The 16,871-nt window shown below is 40.3% G+C and overlaps 1 protein-coding gene across 1 annotated transcript; it reads right to left on the bottom strand.

Moving 5' to 3' along the window:
- Positions 1 to 4,085: 4,085 nt before the first annotated feature.
- LOC130219614 (mucin-2-like) lies at positions 4,086 to 11,006 on the bottom strand. Its single transcript, XM_056452050.1, has 3 exons — positions 10,485 to 11,006; positions 7,261 to 7,395; positions 4,086 to 6,391 (listed from the first exon to the last, which is right to left on the bottom strand). The coding sequence occupies exons 1-3, from the start codon at positions 10,702 to 10,704 to the stop codon at positions 4,116 to 4,118; spliced, it is 2,631 nt and encodes an 876-aa protein (XP_056308025.1). The 5' UTR covers positions 10,705 to 11,006; the 3' UTR covers positions 4,086 to 4,115.
- Between the last annotated feature and the right edge of the window lie 5,865 nt (positions 11,007 to 16,871).

Here is a 16,871-nt window from a genome sequence, read left to right as displayed (position 1 = left end):
GACACCAAAGGCTTATCTTACATCTTGTAAAATAGGTGCCTTTTAACATAATTTATATTATCGGTTTGTTAAAATTAGATTCTTTTTAGAAGTGTAAAAGTTGAAATTGAGTTGCACGTTTACCTTGTCTGTCTGTCTGTTTATATATATATATATATATATATATATATATAGAGAGAGAGAGAGAGAGAGAGAGAGAGAGAGAGAGAGAGTATACACACAAACTTTATATACAGAAATAATATACAATACGATCTAAATAAATTGTACATTATTTACATGATTTATTAGTTTTAATTAGGGTCATTTCGATTGGACACTGAATTTACAGAATCTCTGATTGGCATTTTACATTTTGAGATGTATTTTCTAAGATACGTTATTTCTTGAATGATAGAAATAATGCATGCTTATAATGAAATCATGGCGAGTACATGACCAAATTTTTCATATTTGAAGTGAACTACACTTCATAAATAATGTTTTTTTTTCTAAAATGAGTCAGTTCAGTTCTTATCTTGAAACAATTACCCCTAGAACATTGAACAGCAACTGACTGCACTCAAAACAGCTCCTGGATGTGCATTACCAGCACTTGCTGAAAGGCAGCTTTGAGTAAACGTCTAGTAAAAATACCCCCGTGCTCCATTAGTTCCTGCTCTGAGCCGTCGCTTCAGGGAAAGCAGAAACCAAACTCCTCAGCCTGAGCTTCCGGACGCTTCCATTTGGATGGGGAATACGGCGGCGGTCTTGCGCATCTTAAAGCACTTAACAACAACTGCCTGTTTAGAAGGAAACGCTCAGGTTTTCTCCACCACACACTCCACTAGTCTAGAGTCTAGAAATGAATCTGAGGTTCATTTTAAAATATAAATCATCTGTTTATTAAAGCTGTAATTCTTTACATATATTTCTTCACTAACACCTTCAAAACATTCATCCAGTCATGCATTAAAGGAATGGTTTGTCCACACATTAAATTACGCATTTAATTTACGCACATCCAAGTTCTTGGCGACATTTCTTCGTCAATAGAATCGTGGCTCCTGGTGATTTATGAAATGCAAGTCAACAGCACTTTAAGAATAAAATAAAACACTTACAGGCAAAGCAAAATTAATACCCATGGCTCCAGATGATACCCTGTGGTCTTATGAAGTGAAATTGAGCATTATTTAAAACAGTATTACCTTTAATCAACAACCGATTGGCTTTGACAGTGGGAGGCTATAGGAACTAGCCAACAGGATGGTCTCCCAAGGACTAAATATTCCCCAAGGGAGATTTTTCCTGGTGTTTACAATGTAATTTGGATCTCTGGAGTGATGCATGCAAGCCAATAGCAAGATTTACTGTGGCATTGGGAGCAAATCTGTGTTTTTGTTACGATTTGACAGATGGATACTTTGCAGTAAGAACTAATATAGTCCCACTAATAGGTTCCTATAACTAAAATCTTTCTCAGTTCTTTCAGTCCAAGCACAGCAGGAAAAAAATAAATAAATAAAAATGTGCACACTTTAGCCAATAGTTCTAGGAACTATGAATAATTCTTCCAGTGCAATAGCCCCTAATGTAACATCAGGAGCCAAGGGTATTCACTTGCAAAAACAGATAACCACAGTTTTTACAAATGTTCAGAAATTGGAGAAGTGTTTGGCAATTAAACTTGATTTGGCATAAAAACATGATTGCTCTCAACATGCCACAGTAGCCATGAGTTTTATAAATCACCACAGTTTCAATTTAAAATCATCTTTAATTTCATACTGAAGGCTAAAGGCTGCTGTATGACCTGACAGTAAATAAATTGACAGCATTTAAATGTTTTGATTTGAGCTACTCCTTGAAACAAGAACCTTGGTCACAAATGTCTATTTTAATCGGTTATCAATGGCATTGAATGGGAAATTCATGAATAATAGATTTGGTCATAAAGAGAGTATTCGGCACATCCACATTTCCTTTGAATTAATCCGTATTTACAGTAAAGTTAGCAGCATCTACGAAACATGGGCTGCATCTGGAATCCCATACTTTTCTATTATATACTGTAGTAGGTGTATGGTATGTTCAAATTTACAGTATTCATTTATTTTGTGAAGTCCACATAGGTAAGGGTGACATAAGTGGGGCAAAAAGAGTGCATTAGGCACAGAGGCTCTGGCTCATAGTGAAGTCTTAAGCAAGCCTGGAACACAAAATACAAAGGGGGCCCAGAGAGAAATCTGTGCATAGAGAAACCCAAACAACTTCACTGGAGCCCCCACTCCCAACACTGCACCTTTTACATTTTACATCCAAATAGGGTATATCGTCCTCTGCAGGGGCGTAGCAACCGGTGGGATACGTCCCCCTCACTTTTAGAGACAGACCATTTCAAGAGTTCACACTTAGCTGATGATTAATTATAAGCTTGTTTGGCATGCTGTACCTGGGAAAGAGCCCTGAGCTCATAAGATCCTCGAGCCCGGGGCTCCCTCCCATTGCAAGGCGAGAGAGGAGTTTGAGCTCAGGTAGATCTCGAGAACTCCCCCGCTGTAATAACCAATGAACAGCCAGTGATTGCTCTTAAGAGATAACTATTTACTAGGAGCATGTCTATAGTGCCGGTTTGGATTAGTCAATTAACTTATGTTGCATGTTTGTTGGACGGTGGGAGGAAACCGGGGAACCCGGGGGAAACCCACATGAGCACGGGGAGAAAATGCAAACTCCGCACAGAAATGTCTGCTGGTTTGGTAAAGCCTAGAACCAGTGACATTCTTGCTGTGAGGCAACAGTGCCAAGCACTGGGCCACCGTGTCACCCATCTAGGAAGAAGGAGGAGTAGGGGTGGATGGGGGGATTCTTCAAAACGAAGACAGCGGTGGTACGTAACCCAGGGTATTTGTAGTAGCTTAGGAGTCGTCTGATTGGTGCATTGATAATTGGATAATGCGGATCCAGCCGCTAGCAATCATAAGCACGTGATCCTCTCGAAATTAGTTTATAAATAAACTTCACTTAGAAACACGTGATTAAGAATGTAAACTTTTGGATTTCATACAGCTGCCCCCCCCCCAACTTTTAAAATGTCCACTACGCCCCTGGTCCTCTGAATTGAGCGAAAACAATCATGGCCACCATATTGTGTTGTTCTAAACTGAAGTTCTCAAAACTAGCTACTCTGAAGGGCTCTTCAGAATGAAGAAATTTTGAGGGTACAACTAATGAAAGCGTAGGGCCCTCCAGATCATTAGCGCAGTGAAGTTGTTTGGCTTCAAATAGCACACTGCCTTAAAAAGGGCTCATTTATATGCCCTAATCCCTTTGAAGCCGTCACTCCTGAGGGTAAACCCTATGAATAGATTAGGGTAGTAGTGCCAAATCCCATTCCTGGAGATCTACCTTCCTGCAGAGTTCAGCTGCAACCTTGATCAAACGCACCTGTCTTTAATGTCAGGCAAAGGAGAAATCCAAAATGTGCCATGTTTGGGGTTCTCCAAGAACATGGTTGTGAGCTTTTATATTTAAGGCAGTAGTTCTCAACCACATTCCTAGAGACCCCGCTTGTCTCACTTGTCTCACTTGTATCACTTGTTCTTGTGTCACAGAACCATTTCAGGTCCTGGAGTTTCTGATGATGAGTTGAACCAGGTGTGTTTGACTAAGGAGACATGTAAAACATGCAGTGTTGGGGCTCCAGTAAAGTGGTTGAGAACCACTGTTTTAGGGTATACAGATTAGCCTTTTAAGGTGTAATGTAGACATAGAACATGCTAGGTAACTCTCTCCCTAAATGTCCCTTTTCCTGCAGAGTTTACCAAACTCACTTGCCTATATATTTCAAGTCATCCTGAAGACCTTAATCAGCTTGTTAAAGTGGGCTTAATTTGATCTAAAGCTAAAAACGGCAGGAAATTGCATCTCAAGGACCACCCCTGATGTAAAACATACTTGTTAGCAGTCACAGCAGAATTCAGAAAGTATGTGATTTCAGATGCAGCCACAATTATCTGATCAAACTGGTTCTCACTGTTTTTTTTTTTCAAACCAAGGTTTGGAGAGCCACTGTACACCACAGTTTAGCTCTAAGACCTTGTCTTGAAAACCTTAACTTGTTCAGGTGTTTTTTATGAGCTTTCTCTTACAATTACATATTTAATAAGTCTCATTGATCCTCTCTTGCACCTTAGATTTGTCCTGTACCTGCCCTTTCGTCGCCTTCGACCTCTCCAACTCAGAGCTGCGAACACCGAACAACAACAGCAGAATGTGATTGTAGCACAAGTCGCTAATGCTACCAATACCGTATTGGCTGCCAAATGCCACACAGACGTCAAGCTTCCATCCCCACCAGGTTGAGGTGCGTCCCCAGTAGTGACATTCCTGCTAATGTATCCCTTAGTGTCATTGGGATACGGTTGACTGTCGACCATGCTGCTAGTAGGGGCAGTTAGAGAAGAGCTCAAACTACCAGTGCTTGCGGAGTTGCCCATACGGGTGTGGGTCAGGTATCTGAGAGTTGTAGAATCATCAGTTTTGATTGTAGTGCTTGTGGTAGTGAAGATCTTTGAAGTTCCTTTGTCACGGCTTGTTGTCTCCTTTGCTTGGGGTAGAGTAGTAGTTTGGTTCGGGCTTCGTAAATGTGATGTAGAAGTCTTATACGCAGGAGTTACTTGGGTTGAAGTTTGTAAAGGAATGTGTGTAGAAGTTATCGGTTTTGTGGACTGCAACTGTTGCAATGTAGTCGTACGTTGGGGATTAAATGTAGAGTCCAGTTTTAATTCTGACGTAGTTGGCATGGCATGTTCTGAAGATCTTTGAGCAGTTGTAACTTTTATTGTCGGATGTGCAGAGTTCTTTTGGATTGATGTTTGTTTAGGAATGTTTGTTGAAGTTATTGGTTTTTCCGTTGGCGACTGTTGCATGGTAGTCGTCCATTGGGGATTGAGTGCAGAGTCTACTTTTAATTGTGACGTAGTTGGCGTAACGTGTTCTGACATTCTTTGAGAAGTTGTAACTTGCCTTGTATCGGCAGAGGTTATTTGAATTGATGTTTGTATGGGTGTTATTGACTTTGCAGTTGGCAACTGTTGCATGGTAGTCGTCCACTGGGTATTGGGTGTAGAGTCCTTTTTTAGTTGTGATGTAGTTGACATATGTTCTGACTGACTTTGAGTAGTTGTAACTTGTATTTCCAGATGTGCAGAGGAAATCTGGGTTGAGGTTTGTATGGGAACGTTTGTCGAAGTTATTGGTTTTGTGGTTGGCATCCTTTGCATGCTTGTTGTCCATTGGGGATTTCGTGTAGAGTCCATTGTTAGTTGTGATGTAGTTGGGGTAAGATGTTCTGACATGCTTTGCACAGTTGTAACTTGCCTTCTTGTATATGCAGAGTTCATTTGGGTTGATGTTTGTATGGGATTGTATGTATGTTCTGACATTCCTTGAGAAGTTGTAACTGGTATTGTTGTATATGCAGATGTAATTTTGGTTGAGGTTTCCAAAGGCATGTTTGTAGAAGTTAGGGTTTTTGAGGATGCACCTTGAGGCGTGTTAGTTCTTTGTTGGGAACTGAGTGAAGAATCCGTTTTAAGCTGCGACAAAGTTGCTATTAATCGCTCTGATATGCTTTGGGAATTTGTAGATTGTACTGTCTCGTATGCAGAGGTTGAAGCTGTTGAAGTGGTTGTGTAGCTTTTAGATACAGTTGTTGACGCTAAAGTTTGTAGATACTCTTCTAACGTCGTAGTTTGCAAGATAGCTTGCTCTGTAGTTCGGGTTAGAGGTTGTTGGGTCCTTGTAAAGACATTTGAAGCCGAAACCAAAGATGTTGTAGTCTGCATGGTAGAAGTTTGTAATCCCAAGGGCTGTTGGATTTCTGAGGAACTTGTATGTTCGTCGATTGGGATGGACGTCAAATTAGAGTCAAGGTAATCAGTTGTAGAGCTTGGATGGGGTGAAGTGTATACCGATGAAGAATTTGGGATGCTTTGGTTTAAAGGGTCCACACTTGTATCAGGTTCACTTATTTGTTTAGTGAGATTCAGGTTTGTTGATCCCCAATAGGGTGCAGACGTCACCTGTTGGGGATTGAGTGTAGAGTCCATTTTAGGCTGTGACGTATGTTCTTGTGAGCTTTGAGCAGTTGTAGTTGGTATTGTAGTACATTGAGGGAGGCTGCGCTGAACTTCATGTGTTGTACTAACAGCGCGAGTTGTTTTATGAGGGCTTGTAGGCATTTTCGTACTGGTGGAATGAACTGGAGGGTTGGGTGGGTAGTTGAACTGCCGTTTATCAGAGGTCAGCGGCTCTGAAATGTTGAGCCGTGCAGACGACATGTGAGGCAGCACACGCACGTTGGTGGTGAAGTGCTTCCCAAACACAAGCAAGTCTGGATCCACACCTGAACAACAAATGTCAGATCATTTATAAACAAGCTTTGTACTCATCCAATAGATTTGAAAATGTTCATTTCATTCCAAAATATTAATGAAAGTCACTCAGTAACCATGTTTTGACTTTATATTGACGCTTAAAGGGATAGTTCACACAAAAATTTTAATTCTGTCATCATTTAATCACCTTTGAGTTGTTCCAAAATAGTTTGAGTTTCTGTTTTCAAACTCCAAGATAAAATAATTAGAAAAATGTTGGAATCTAGTAGCCATTGACTTCCACAGTGTTTCTTTTTCTTCCTATGGATGTCAATGGTTATTGGTCTTATCTGCATTTGTGTTCTACAGAAAAAAAGAAACTGAAAAGATTCAGTACCACTTGAGGACGAGTAAATGGTGAGTAAATGTTTATTTTTACGTGAACTATCCCTCACTATAAAAAGTGATTAGTTACTTAACTTTAAAAAGATTGGTAAACCTAGCGAATTTAAAGCTGTAAGTTGACTTTACGTAAATAAAAGTGAACAAACCAATCACTTGGAACTGTTAAGTTGGCTTAATATCTATATGCACATAGATCATTTACATAATTTTAAGGCGATGGGTTTACTTACTTTAAGTAATGTCAACTAAATGCCTTTTACAGTGCTTCAACTCTTTATCGGGACAAACTTCATTAACTTTAATTACAATATACTCATTTTTAAAGTCTTGTAATAACCCCCAGTAACACACCAGGGTTTTTTCGATGAGTATTTCAATGAGTGCCCTATAAAGGGTTCATGTAAGCATACAATCTTCATTCATAAAGAAGGAAGCATCAGCGTGGTTTTGTATTTCCTAAAGCTAAAGTAGATTCTAGTGTGTAGTTTCTCACCTTTAGTGACATTATAGAGGATGACATTTCCTCTGTGGTGAGGAATGCAGCTTTCAAGGGTGGGACACTGCAGATGGAAGCAGTTCACGCTGTCCTGAGTGGTGTTGAAATGAAACACAGCCAGGTTGCAGGAGACTGTGTGCAATTTGTTAGTTAATTTACAAAGTCCGTGTAGAAATTCTTTCTGGTTCTCAGAACAACTCAGATTTGCATGTTTTTCCAAAAAGCATACATGCATTATACAGGACAACCATGTTCACTTTTTTATTTTTAAAGGTATTAGTTCATGCAAAAAAATTTATTTACTTCTATTAAAATTAGTTTCTACTGTCGACCAAAAAAAATTTTACTTCTGTGACCATTTACTCATACTTGTTTCCGACTATTATGAGTTTCTTTCTATTGTGGAACACTAAAGAAGATATTTTGAAGAATGTTAGAAACGCGTAACCATTGACTTTCAGAGTAAGAAAAACACATACTATGGAAGTCAGTAGTTTCCAGCATTCTTCAAAATATATTATTTTGTGTTCAACAGTAGAAAGAAACTCTTAAAGGTTGGAAACAAGTAAAGGGCGAGTAAATGATGAAAGAATTTTACATTTTTTGGTGAACTGGCCCTTTAAATAAAAAAGTTAATTATAATTTATATTTATTTTCCATTTATTTACTGTAAGAGACATACTTCACTGTAAAAAAATTCTGGGTTCCACTCAATTCCTTCATGTTGTCCCAACACAAATCGATTTAGTTGACTTAATGTTTTTTTTTTATAAATTTAAGTTGATTAAACATAAAACAATTAAGTTACCCCCAAAAAAACTCAAGAATTGTGTTGACAGTAGTTTGAACAAGCAGCAAAAAAATTAAGTGTCATATACACAAAAAAAATAATTAAAAGCAGTTTTTAAATATTTTCACTCACTAAAAGTCCTAATTCATCTAAATGGTTTTCAGTGCTGACTTTGTGCAGAGATCTATGTTATTACTCTCTTTTTTTTTACTTGACACTGAATAGTATTATTATTAGACTATTATTATTATTGTCTGCAATGTTCATCATCTGTAAGAGGCTAAAATAATCTACTTTTAATTTATTTTTTACTTTTCTTTTTAATATCTTGTACAATGTTTTGTAGAACCTATACATATTTGAAACTTAGTCATGTCTTCATTTCATTCCACCATCAAGTTGAACATTATTTTATAAATAAAGTTATGTTATTTTAAAATACAAAACTAATATGTGCTGTTTAATGTTCGGAAATGAAGACAAAATTAATTTAGGACACTCTGCCAATTAAAAACATCTGAATGTAATTGCAAATGCCATTTACAAAGATTCAGTTTCATTCGTTTATAACTATAAAATCTTTAAGGGACTTTTATAATCAGTTTTAAAGCAAACACACACAGCCCAGCAAGCTTTTCTTGTTTTTAAAAGATGTCTAATAGATGTCTAATAGACGTCTAAACATAGTCGTCTTGGCTAAAACAAGGCTAAATTTGGGCTGTCAGTGAAACTCTAATAGACGTCTAACAACAGGCCAAAATCAGACTAGTCATCAAATAAACAGAAATGAATGACTACACATATAAAGTCTGTTTAATCTATTTGACAACTAGTCTAATTTTGGGCTATTCTTGGATGCCTATTAGATGACAGCCCGAGTTTAGCTTTGTTTTAGCCATGCTGGCTATTAGACGTCTACTAAACACAAAATTGTTTGCTGGGAGGTGTAGATGATCAAATTAACTACCGACACCAACAATAAATAAACAAAAAAGCCCCATTTTAAACATTGTTATAAATCATTTCATGACATTTCTGTTTTTTTTTTTTTGCTTTTCTTGTCAAGAAAACGTTCATGTAACAATAAAAAAAATATATATATATATATATATATATATATATATATATATCTATATATCTATGTATATATATATATATATATATATATATATATATATATATATATATATATATATATATATATATATATAGATATATATATATATATATATATATATATATATATATATATATATATATATATATATATATATATTGCTCTTATGTTTAATTTTCTAATGCAATGACATTCGTACAAAGATAGTTGTTTTTTTTTAGCTACACTATAAAATATGACCGCTAAATAACAGTTTTCATATTTTCAAGGTGCGAATTACAGGGGGGTTTAGGGGGATTGACCCCCCTAATTAACACTTGATCCCCCTGAAGGACGTCAAAACAAGTTGTATGGGGGAGGGGTCAGCTCTTTAATAGAGAAATAGTTTTCTCTTATCTGTATCTTAATGATAATAATAGTTTATATAATAAAATGCATGCAATACATTTGACCACTCCTATAGCTGTTCATACCATTGTGAATGCTTATTTGTGCCAATCAGTCTCAGAAAAACATTATTCATCAGTCTGAAGCTGGCAGATATAGAGGAACTCGATAGACATTGCAAGTATTATCAAGACACTTCTCTTGAAATATAAGTATTTTATCTTCGTATAGCCTAAAAGTAAAATTAAATTAAACACAGTTTGAAATTTGAGTTACAACAACCTCTGAAATAACTAATCAGAAATTACTGTTGGTCACTAAATATCCCTCAAAACACTGAATATTCAACATGCTTTATTAATACATTTAAATATATAAAATTTTAATATATAAATAACACACATTATATACATTTTAATATATATAATTATTTAAATATGTATTTAATTAAATGAAGCATGTATTACACAAACTAACATAACCAGAACAGTTGACCCCCCTGATCGTCAATGTATAATTCGTACCCTGCGTATTTTGTGGTTCACATGGTGTTTTCTGTTTATTTACGTTTGTGCGTTGCATTATGGGAGTTTTATCTCTGCTCTGTCGACTTTTGGTGTTAAATATTCAACTCTGCAGTTTAACAAGCTGACAATTATCGGCATTTTAGTAGTTTGAGACAAGATATTGTTTAATAAATGATATAAAGTCTGTAAAATAACAGAAAATGTTTATTACAAGCCTTTTTTCAACACACACACAGACAATATATCACTTTTAACTATTAAACATGTCAACACAAAACACTTTTTAACATCAGAAGCTAAAAGATCCCATAATGCAATTCAAAAGCATAAATAAGGGAGTAAATAAACATGAATCGCCAAATATTCATTTCCAGTAATTGATTTAAAAGGCCAGACTCACAGTTTGGCGTAAGACAGCATGCCCTGCTGCATTTGACTGCAGTTTCCTCCTGGTAAACCCTCAGTATTTGAGCTCCTCTGCGCTGAGACTCCTCTGTGTCCACATAAAGTCCTGGAAATCTGCGGATCCAGCAGCTCTTATAATACGATGTCGGAGAGCAGCTGGAGTGCGCAGAGCGGATCAGACCCAGAATCCACAGCAGGACCCATGGAGCGCTCATTGTTCGGCTGGTTTCGGGGCTGGAGAATCAGCTCATGTTGTTGTGTGGCGCTCGAGGTGTTTTCTGGCGCAGGTGAGCGGAACCTGCGCAGGTAGAGCTACAGGTGTGATGATGATGATGATGATGAGCGCGCGCTAAAAGAGCGAGAGCGCGCCAGGGATTTGGACTACTTCCCTCTTCCTTCATCTACTTTTTAATGTTCCTTTTGTTCAATTTTGGTTTATAAACAAACAAAAAAAGTCAGATTTTATTTTTCTAATGACGTTTATTTGGGCGACACAGTGACTCAGTGAATAGCACTGTTGCCTCACAGCATGAAGGTTGCTGGTTCGAGTCCCAGCTGGGCCTGTTGGCATTTCGGTGTGAAGTTTGCATGTTCTCCACGAGTTCGCGTGGGTTTTCTAAACACATGCGCAGTAGGTGAAATGAACAAACTAATAGTCAGTATAGTGAATGAGTGTGTATGGATGTTTCCCAGTACTGGGTTGCATCTAAAAGGGCATCCGCTGTGTAAAACAAATAAGTTGGCGGTTCATTCCGCTGTGGCGACCCCTGATGAATATAGAGACTAAGCCAAAGGAAAATGAATGAATGAATGACATTTATTTGCTGATTATTTTGTAGTTTCATAATTACTCATATGCTTCCTTCCATATCAAGCATGATATCTGCTAAATGTAACTGTTATTCAAACTGAATGACTTTTGTACTAATATGTCATACGTTTGGGCCTACAGTTATTTTGTTCTTAGCCTATTAAGTAACTAGTATATGTTATTCGGCTATTATTGATCCATCAAATCATTAATAAACAGTTTAAATGCTCTATTGCTAATTCTTCCCAGTTTATTTTGGAACCAGAATGTGAATATTTTCATGAATGCTTCTGAAAATCAAAAAGTGCCGCTAAATTTAAAATGATCACAAACAAGTGTGTTTATAATTACGACAATATATTGAAATATTGAACACCTAGCTGATTTGCAAAACTAAAATAACTGGAAGTCTTATTAATCGCTTATGTTCATTCATTCATTTTCTTTTAGGCTTAATCCCTTTATTAATTAGGGGTCGCTACAGAGGAATGAACCGCCAACTTATCCAGCAAACGTTTTACACAGCGGAAGCCCTTCCAGCTGCAACCCATTACTGGGAAACATCCATACACACTCATTCACACTCATACACTAAGGACAATTTAGCTATTTCAATTCACCAATAGCGCATGCGTTTGGACTGTGGGGGAAACCGAAGCACCTGGAGAAAACCAACACAATCTCACGGCAATTCGTAACTTTTTGATTTAGTGGATAATTCGTACGAATTTGTACGATCTAATCCGTACAATTCAGTACGATTTGCTCATCCCTCAATGAAGCTTGGGTTTAGGGGTGGGGTTAGGTGCCACGCCTCCTTTTTAAAATCGTACAATTTTGTACGACTGAACTCGGAATTAGGCACTAAACTGACAAAACGTAAAATACTTACGTTTCCTCGTGAAATCAGGCTGGAGAAAACCCACACCAACACGGGGAGAACATGCAAACTCCACACAGAAATACCAACTGACCCAGCTGAGGGTCGAACCAGTGACCCTCTTGCAGTGAGGCGACAATGCTACCCGCTGCATCACCGTGACACCTTTGGTTATATTTTTCTGTATTTATTTAGGATATTATTATTATTATTTGTTTAGTATGATTGTTTTCATCTATTTCTTTCTTATAAAGTGTGTTTATAACTACAACAACATATTGAAATATAGAAGACCCATCTGATTTGCAAAGCTAAAGTTGTATTATTGTTTACATCTTTATGTAGGCTATTTATTGATTATCATTTGTTAATTGTTGTATCATCTTCTTTGTCCATTTATGCTCATAGATATTATTCATTCATATGAATCTGAATTTATGTTAACATTTTTCTTGTAATATTCAACTACTCTTCAATAAGAAAATAAAAAAATAACTGGAAGAGTGCCCAGGTAGAGCAAAGAATTCTGACCCAGATTTCGCATAAAGCTGGCAGAGCAGGCATTTATCTGGGACTGGCATTCAGCATGTTCACAGAGATGGCACCATCTTTAAGACAGCACATAAGTCTTGGGCCAGATGTCAAATGTAGTATTTGGCCCAGATGTTAAAAATTTATATGTGTGCCACGTAAGTTTGGCCTATCTTGACCCACTTTTAAAATACATTAAAATTATTTTTGAGTAAAGAAAAAAATTAACCCAGTTCAGGACCAGTGATGGGTTATTAACTTGGCTGAGACTTGGCCCAGATATGGTCCATGTTTGGCCCTTGTATGGAAGCCAGACTTGATCCAATCATGCACCGTAATTAACTGCGGCATGTGGGAAATTTTGCGTCGGTATGTGGGTATGAAACCGGATGTCTTGCACATTCAAATTACAAATGACGTAAAGTTACGTAAACCCAATTTATGGTTCCTAGAATGTTCCAAGAAAGTTCTCAGTTGGTTCGACAGAAAGGCTAATTGTTATGAAGCGGACAGGAGACAGAGGTAAGGAAACGTTAGGGTGTTTATTGAATGACAACAAGGAGCACATGAAGGATAGCCAGGAGGATCAGGAATGATGTTGGGGTCTTTTCCTCCGTGGCTGGGTAACAGGAATACACGAGGATGGACAGCACACACCAGATACAGCTGACAGAGGATGACACAGACTTGGAAGGACTGGAAGACAGGACGATTCGGGAGGACCAGGAAGACTAGGAGGAATACAAAGAGAACAGGTAAGTAAATCGTTTGTTTAGCTGAGGATGACTACGCTGAGTGGTCGCTCAGTTGTCCGCTTTCGTCGAGACGAGCCCGGACAATGAGCGACTGGAGTGCTGTGCTTTTATCTGGTGCTCGTGAATGTGATGCAGCTGTGTGCTCATTAGAAGTCAGGTGATGGTGATCTTCGTGAGTGGGGGTCGTGAGAGCCTGACCAATCCATGACAGTACCCCCCTCCCCAGGGCCCGCTCCTGAGGGCCGACACCTCCGACGCCGTGGTGGTCTCCCTCTGCCTCTAGGCGCTGGGAACTCAGGGTGGCTCTCATGAAACTCCACCATGAGACTAGGATCGAGAATATCAGCTCTGGGAACCCATGTCCTTTCTTCGGGGCCGTACCCTTCCCAGTCCACCAGGTACTCCAACTGGCCACCACGACGTCGGGAACGCAAGATCTCCTTCACTGCGTAGACGGCTCCTTCTTCTAGGAGCAGTGGAGGAGGGGGTTCCTCTTCGTGGTCAGGCTCTGTGGAGGGAAGAACAGGATCGTGATAGGGTTTCAGGAGTGATACGTGGAATGTAGGGTGAATACGGTAGTGAGAGGGTAATTGTAGTTTGTAGGTGACGGGGTTAACCTGTTCCACGATGGTGAAGGGACCAACAAATCGGGGACTTAACTTGCGAGAGGGCAGTCGCATGCGTATGTCCCGGGTGGATAGCCACACCTTTTGTCCGGGTGTGTATCTGGGTTCTTCAGACCTTCTTCTATCGGCGGTTACCTTGCTTCGACGGACTGCCCTCTGCAGATGTTGATGAGCCTCGTCCCAGACTCTCTCGCTCTCCCGGAACCAGTGATCCACTGCGGGGACATCAGATGGTTCGCCATCCCAGGGAAAGAGCGGTGGTTGGAAGCCCAGGACGCACTGGAATGGCGTGAGTCCGGTGGAGGGTTGCCGCAGTGAATTTTGGGCATATTCTGCCCAGCCCAAATACTGGCTCCAGGAGCTCTGGTGACCACTGCAGAAGGTCCTCAGGAACCGTCCCACCTCCTGAATCTTCCTCTCTGTCTGCCCGTTGGTTTGGGGATGATATCCAGAAGAGAGGCTGACGGCCACACCTAGGAGCTTGAAGAAGGCTTTCCATAGACGTGAGATGAACTGTGGACCTCTGTCCGACACAATATCTTCTGGAATACCAAATGACCTGAAGACTTGATTAAAGATATTGTCGGCTGTTTCAAAGGCTGTGGGAAGACCTTTCAGAGGGATTAGTTTGACAAACTTTGAGAATCTATCTACTATGACTAGAATACAGGTATTACCTTCTGACGAAGGGAGATCAGTGATAAAGTCCACTCCTAGGTGTGACCAGGGACGGTTCGGAATCGGCAAGGGATGGAGCTTTCCAGCGGGTAGATGACGTGGGCTCTTGGATTGGGCACAGTCCTTACAGCCCTGAACATATTGCCTCACATCCCTTGCCATGTTTGGCCACCAGAATCGTTGGGATACTAGCGAGAGAGTATTGTTGATCCCTGGATGTCCAGTGCCTAGCGAGGTATGTAAGGAGTGGATCAGATCTACCCGGTGTTCAGGTGGTATGAACTGCCGATGAGGAGGGCATCCCGGCGGAGCAGGGGCTTCCGGAGTGGCAACGACTGGAGGAGCGTTCCAGGTGATCGGACAAATGGAGATGTGTTCGGGAAGAATCTTCGTTGGGAGTTCTTCATGATCGTGATGCTCGTGTAAACGAGAGAGAGCGTCTGCTCTTAGATTCTTGGGTCCTGGACGATAGGAAATGGAGAAATCAAAACGTGAGAAGAAAAGTGACCATCTGGCTTGACGTGGACATAGTCTCTTGGCCTCTTTGATATATTGGAGGTTTTTGTGATCTGTGATCACCTGGAACGGATGTTTGGCTCCCTCCAACCAGTGACGCCACTCCTCCAAGGCTAGCTTGATTGCTAGCAGCTCCCTGTCTCCTATGCTGTAATTCTGCTCCGCCGGGCTCAACTTCCGAGAGAAATAGGCACAGGGATGCAGTCGGGGCGGTGTATCATGATGTTGAGATAATACTGCCCCGACGCCGGTGGTGGATGCGTCCACTTCCACCACGAAAGGAAGATTTGGGTCAGGATGAGTCAGGAGTGGGGCCCTTGTGAACTCCTTCTTAAGAAGGCGGAAGGCTGCGGCTGCTTCTTTGGTCCACTCCAGTCCTTTGGGTTTACCCTTGAGGAGATTAGTGAGAGGTGATGTAATCCTGCTGTAGTCCTTGATAAACCGTCTATAAAAGTTAGCAAACCCAAGAAACCTCTGGAGCTCCTTAATGGAAGTGGGTTCTGACCAGGATAGAACAGCCTCAATTTTCTTCCCATCCATACGTATACCGGTTTGATCAATGATGTATCCCAAGAAATGAATCGACTTCTGGTGGAATGAGCATTTCTCCGCTTTGAGGTAGAGGTGATGTTCTCTCAATGTGTGTAGGACCTCCGCAACGTGTTGGCGATGTTCGGCCTCACTCCGGGAGTAAATGAGGATGTCATCTATGTACACTATTACAAAGTGGTGAAGAAACTCCCGGAGGACTTCATGAATGAAGTTTTGGAATACGGAGGGGGCGTTGACCAGACCGTAAGGCATGACCTCATATTCATAGTGGCCAGTAGGGGTCACGAATGCTGTCTTCCATTGGTCCCCCTCACGTATTCTTATCAGATTATACGCGCTGCGGAGGTCCAATTTAGTGAAGACTTTAGCTTCTCGGAGCTGTTCCAAAGCGGCTGGTACCAGAGGAAGGGGATATCGGTATTTTACTGTACCGTTATTTAGGACCCTGTAGTCGATGCATGGACGCAGCCCTCCGTCCTTCTTGGCCACAAAGAAGAAGCTTGAGGCGGCTGGTGATTTTGAGTGACGTATGTACCCCTGACTCAGAGCCTCCCTTATGTAATCTTCCATTGCCTGATTCTCTGGAAGCGAGAGCGGGTAGATCCTACCTCTTGGCAACTGGGCATCTGGAACTAGGTCGATCGCGCAGTCCCATGGCCGATGCGGCGGTAGCTGGGAAGCTCTCTTGGGGCAGAAGACATCATGAAAGGAGCTGTACTCCTTAGGAATGTGGATAGACTGCTTCTCAGGAGGGCTCTCGACCGATGTTGCAAACAAAGAAATGGGGTTCCGACCTTGAAGAGGGAGATTTGGAAAACAGGTAGGTGTACATCCAGATCCCCATTTCTTTATCTCTCCTGTGCCCCAAGAGATGATGGGATCGTGCTTCACCAGCCACGGGCGCCCTAGAATGATGTCCATATTTGCACCCTCCAGAACCAGAAATTGAATCCTCTCTTGATGTAACAGCCCCACTTGAAGAAGGATGTCTTCGCATTGTCGATGGATACGGGTCGAAGATCGAGTGCACTGG

Source organism: Danio aesculapii, chromosome 25 (assembly GCF_903798145.1).
Source record: "Danio aesculapii chromosome 25, fDanAes4.1, whole genome shotgun sequence".
NCBI classification, from domain to species: domain Eukaryota; kingdom Metazoa; phylum Chordata; class Actinopteri; order Cypriniformes; family Danionidae; genus Danio; species Danio aesculapii.
This window is presented reverse-complemented; position numbering and strand designations above follow the sequence as displayed.

Excerpts from the sequence above, each read along its gene's own strand:
- LOC130219614 (XM_056452050.1), bottom strand. The coding sequence starts at position 10,704 with ATGAGCGCTCCATGGGTCCTGCTGTGGATTCTGGGTCTGATCCGCTCT. Across the intron at positions 7,396-10,484 it reads ATGCTGTCTTACGCCAAACT|TCTCCTGCAACCTGGCTGTG; the intron begins GTGAGTCTGGCC and ends AATTGCACACAG. Across the intron at positions 6,392-7,260 it reads CCTCTATAATGTCACTAAAG|GTGTGGATCCAGACTTGCTT; the intron begins GTGAGAAACTAC and ends TTTGTTGTTCAG.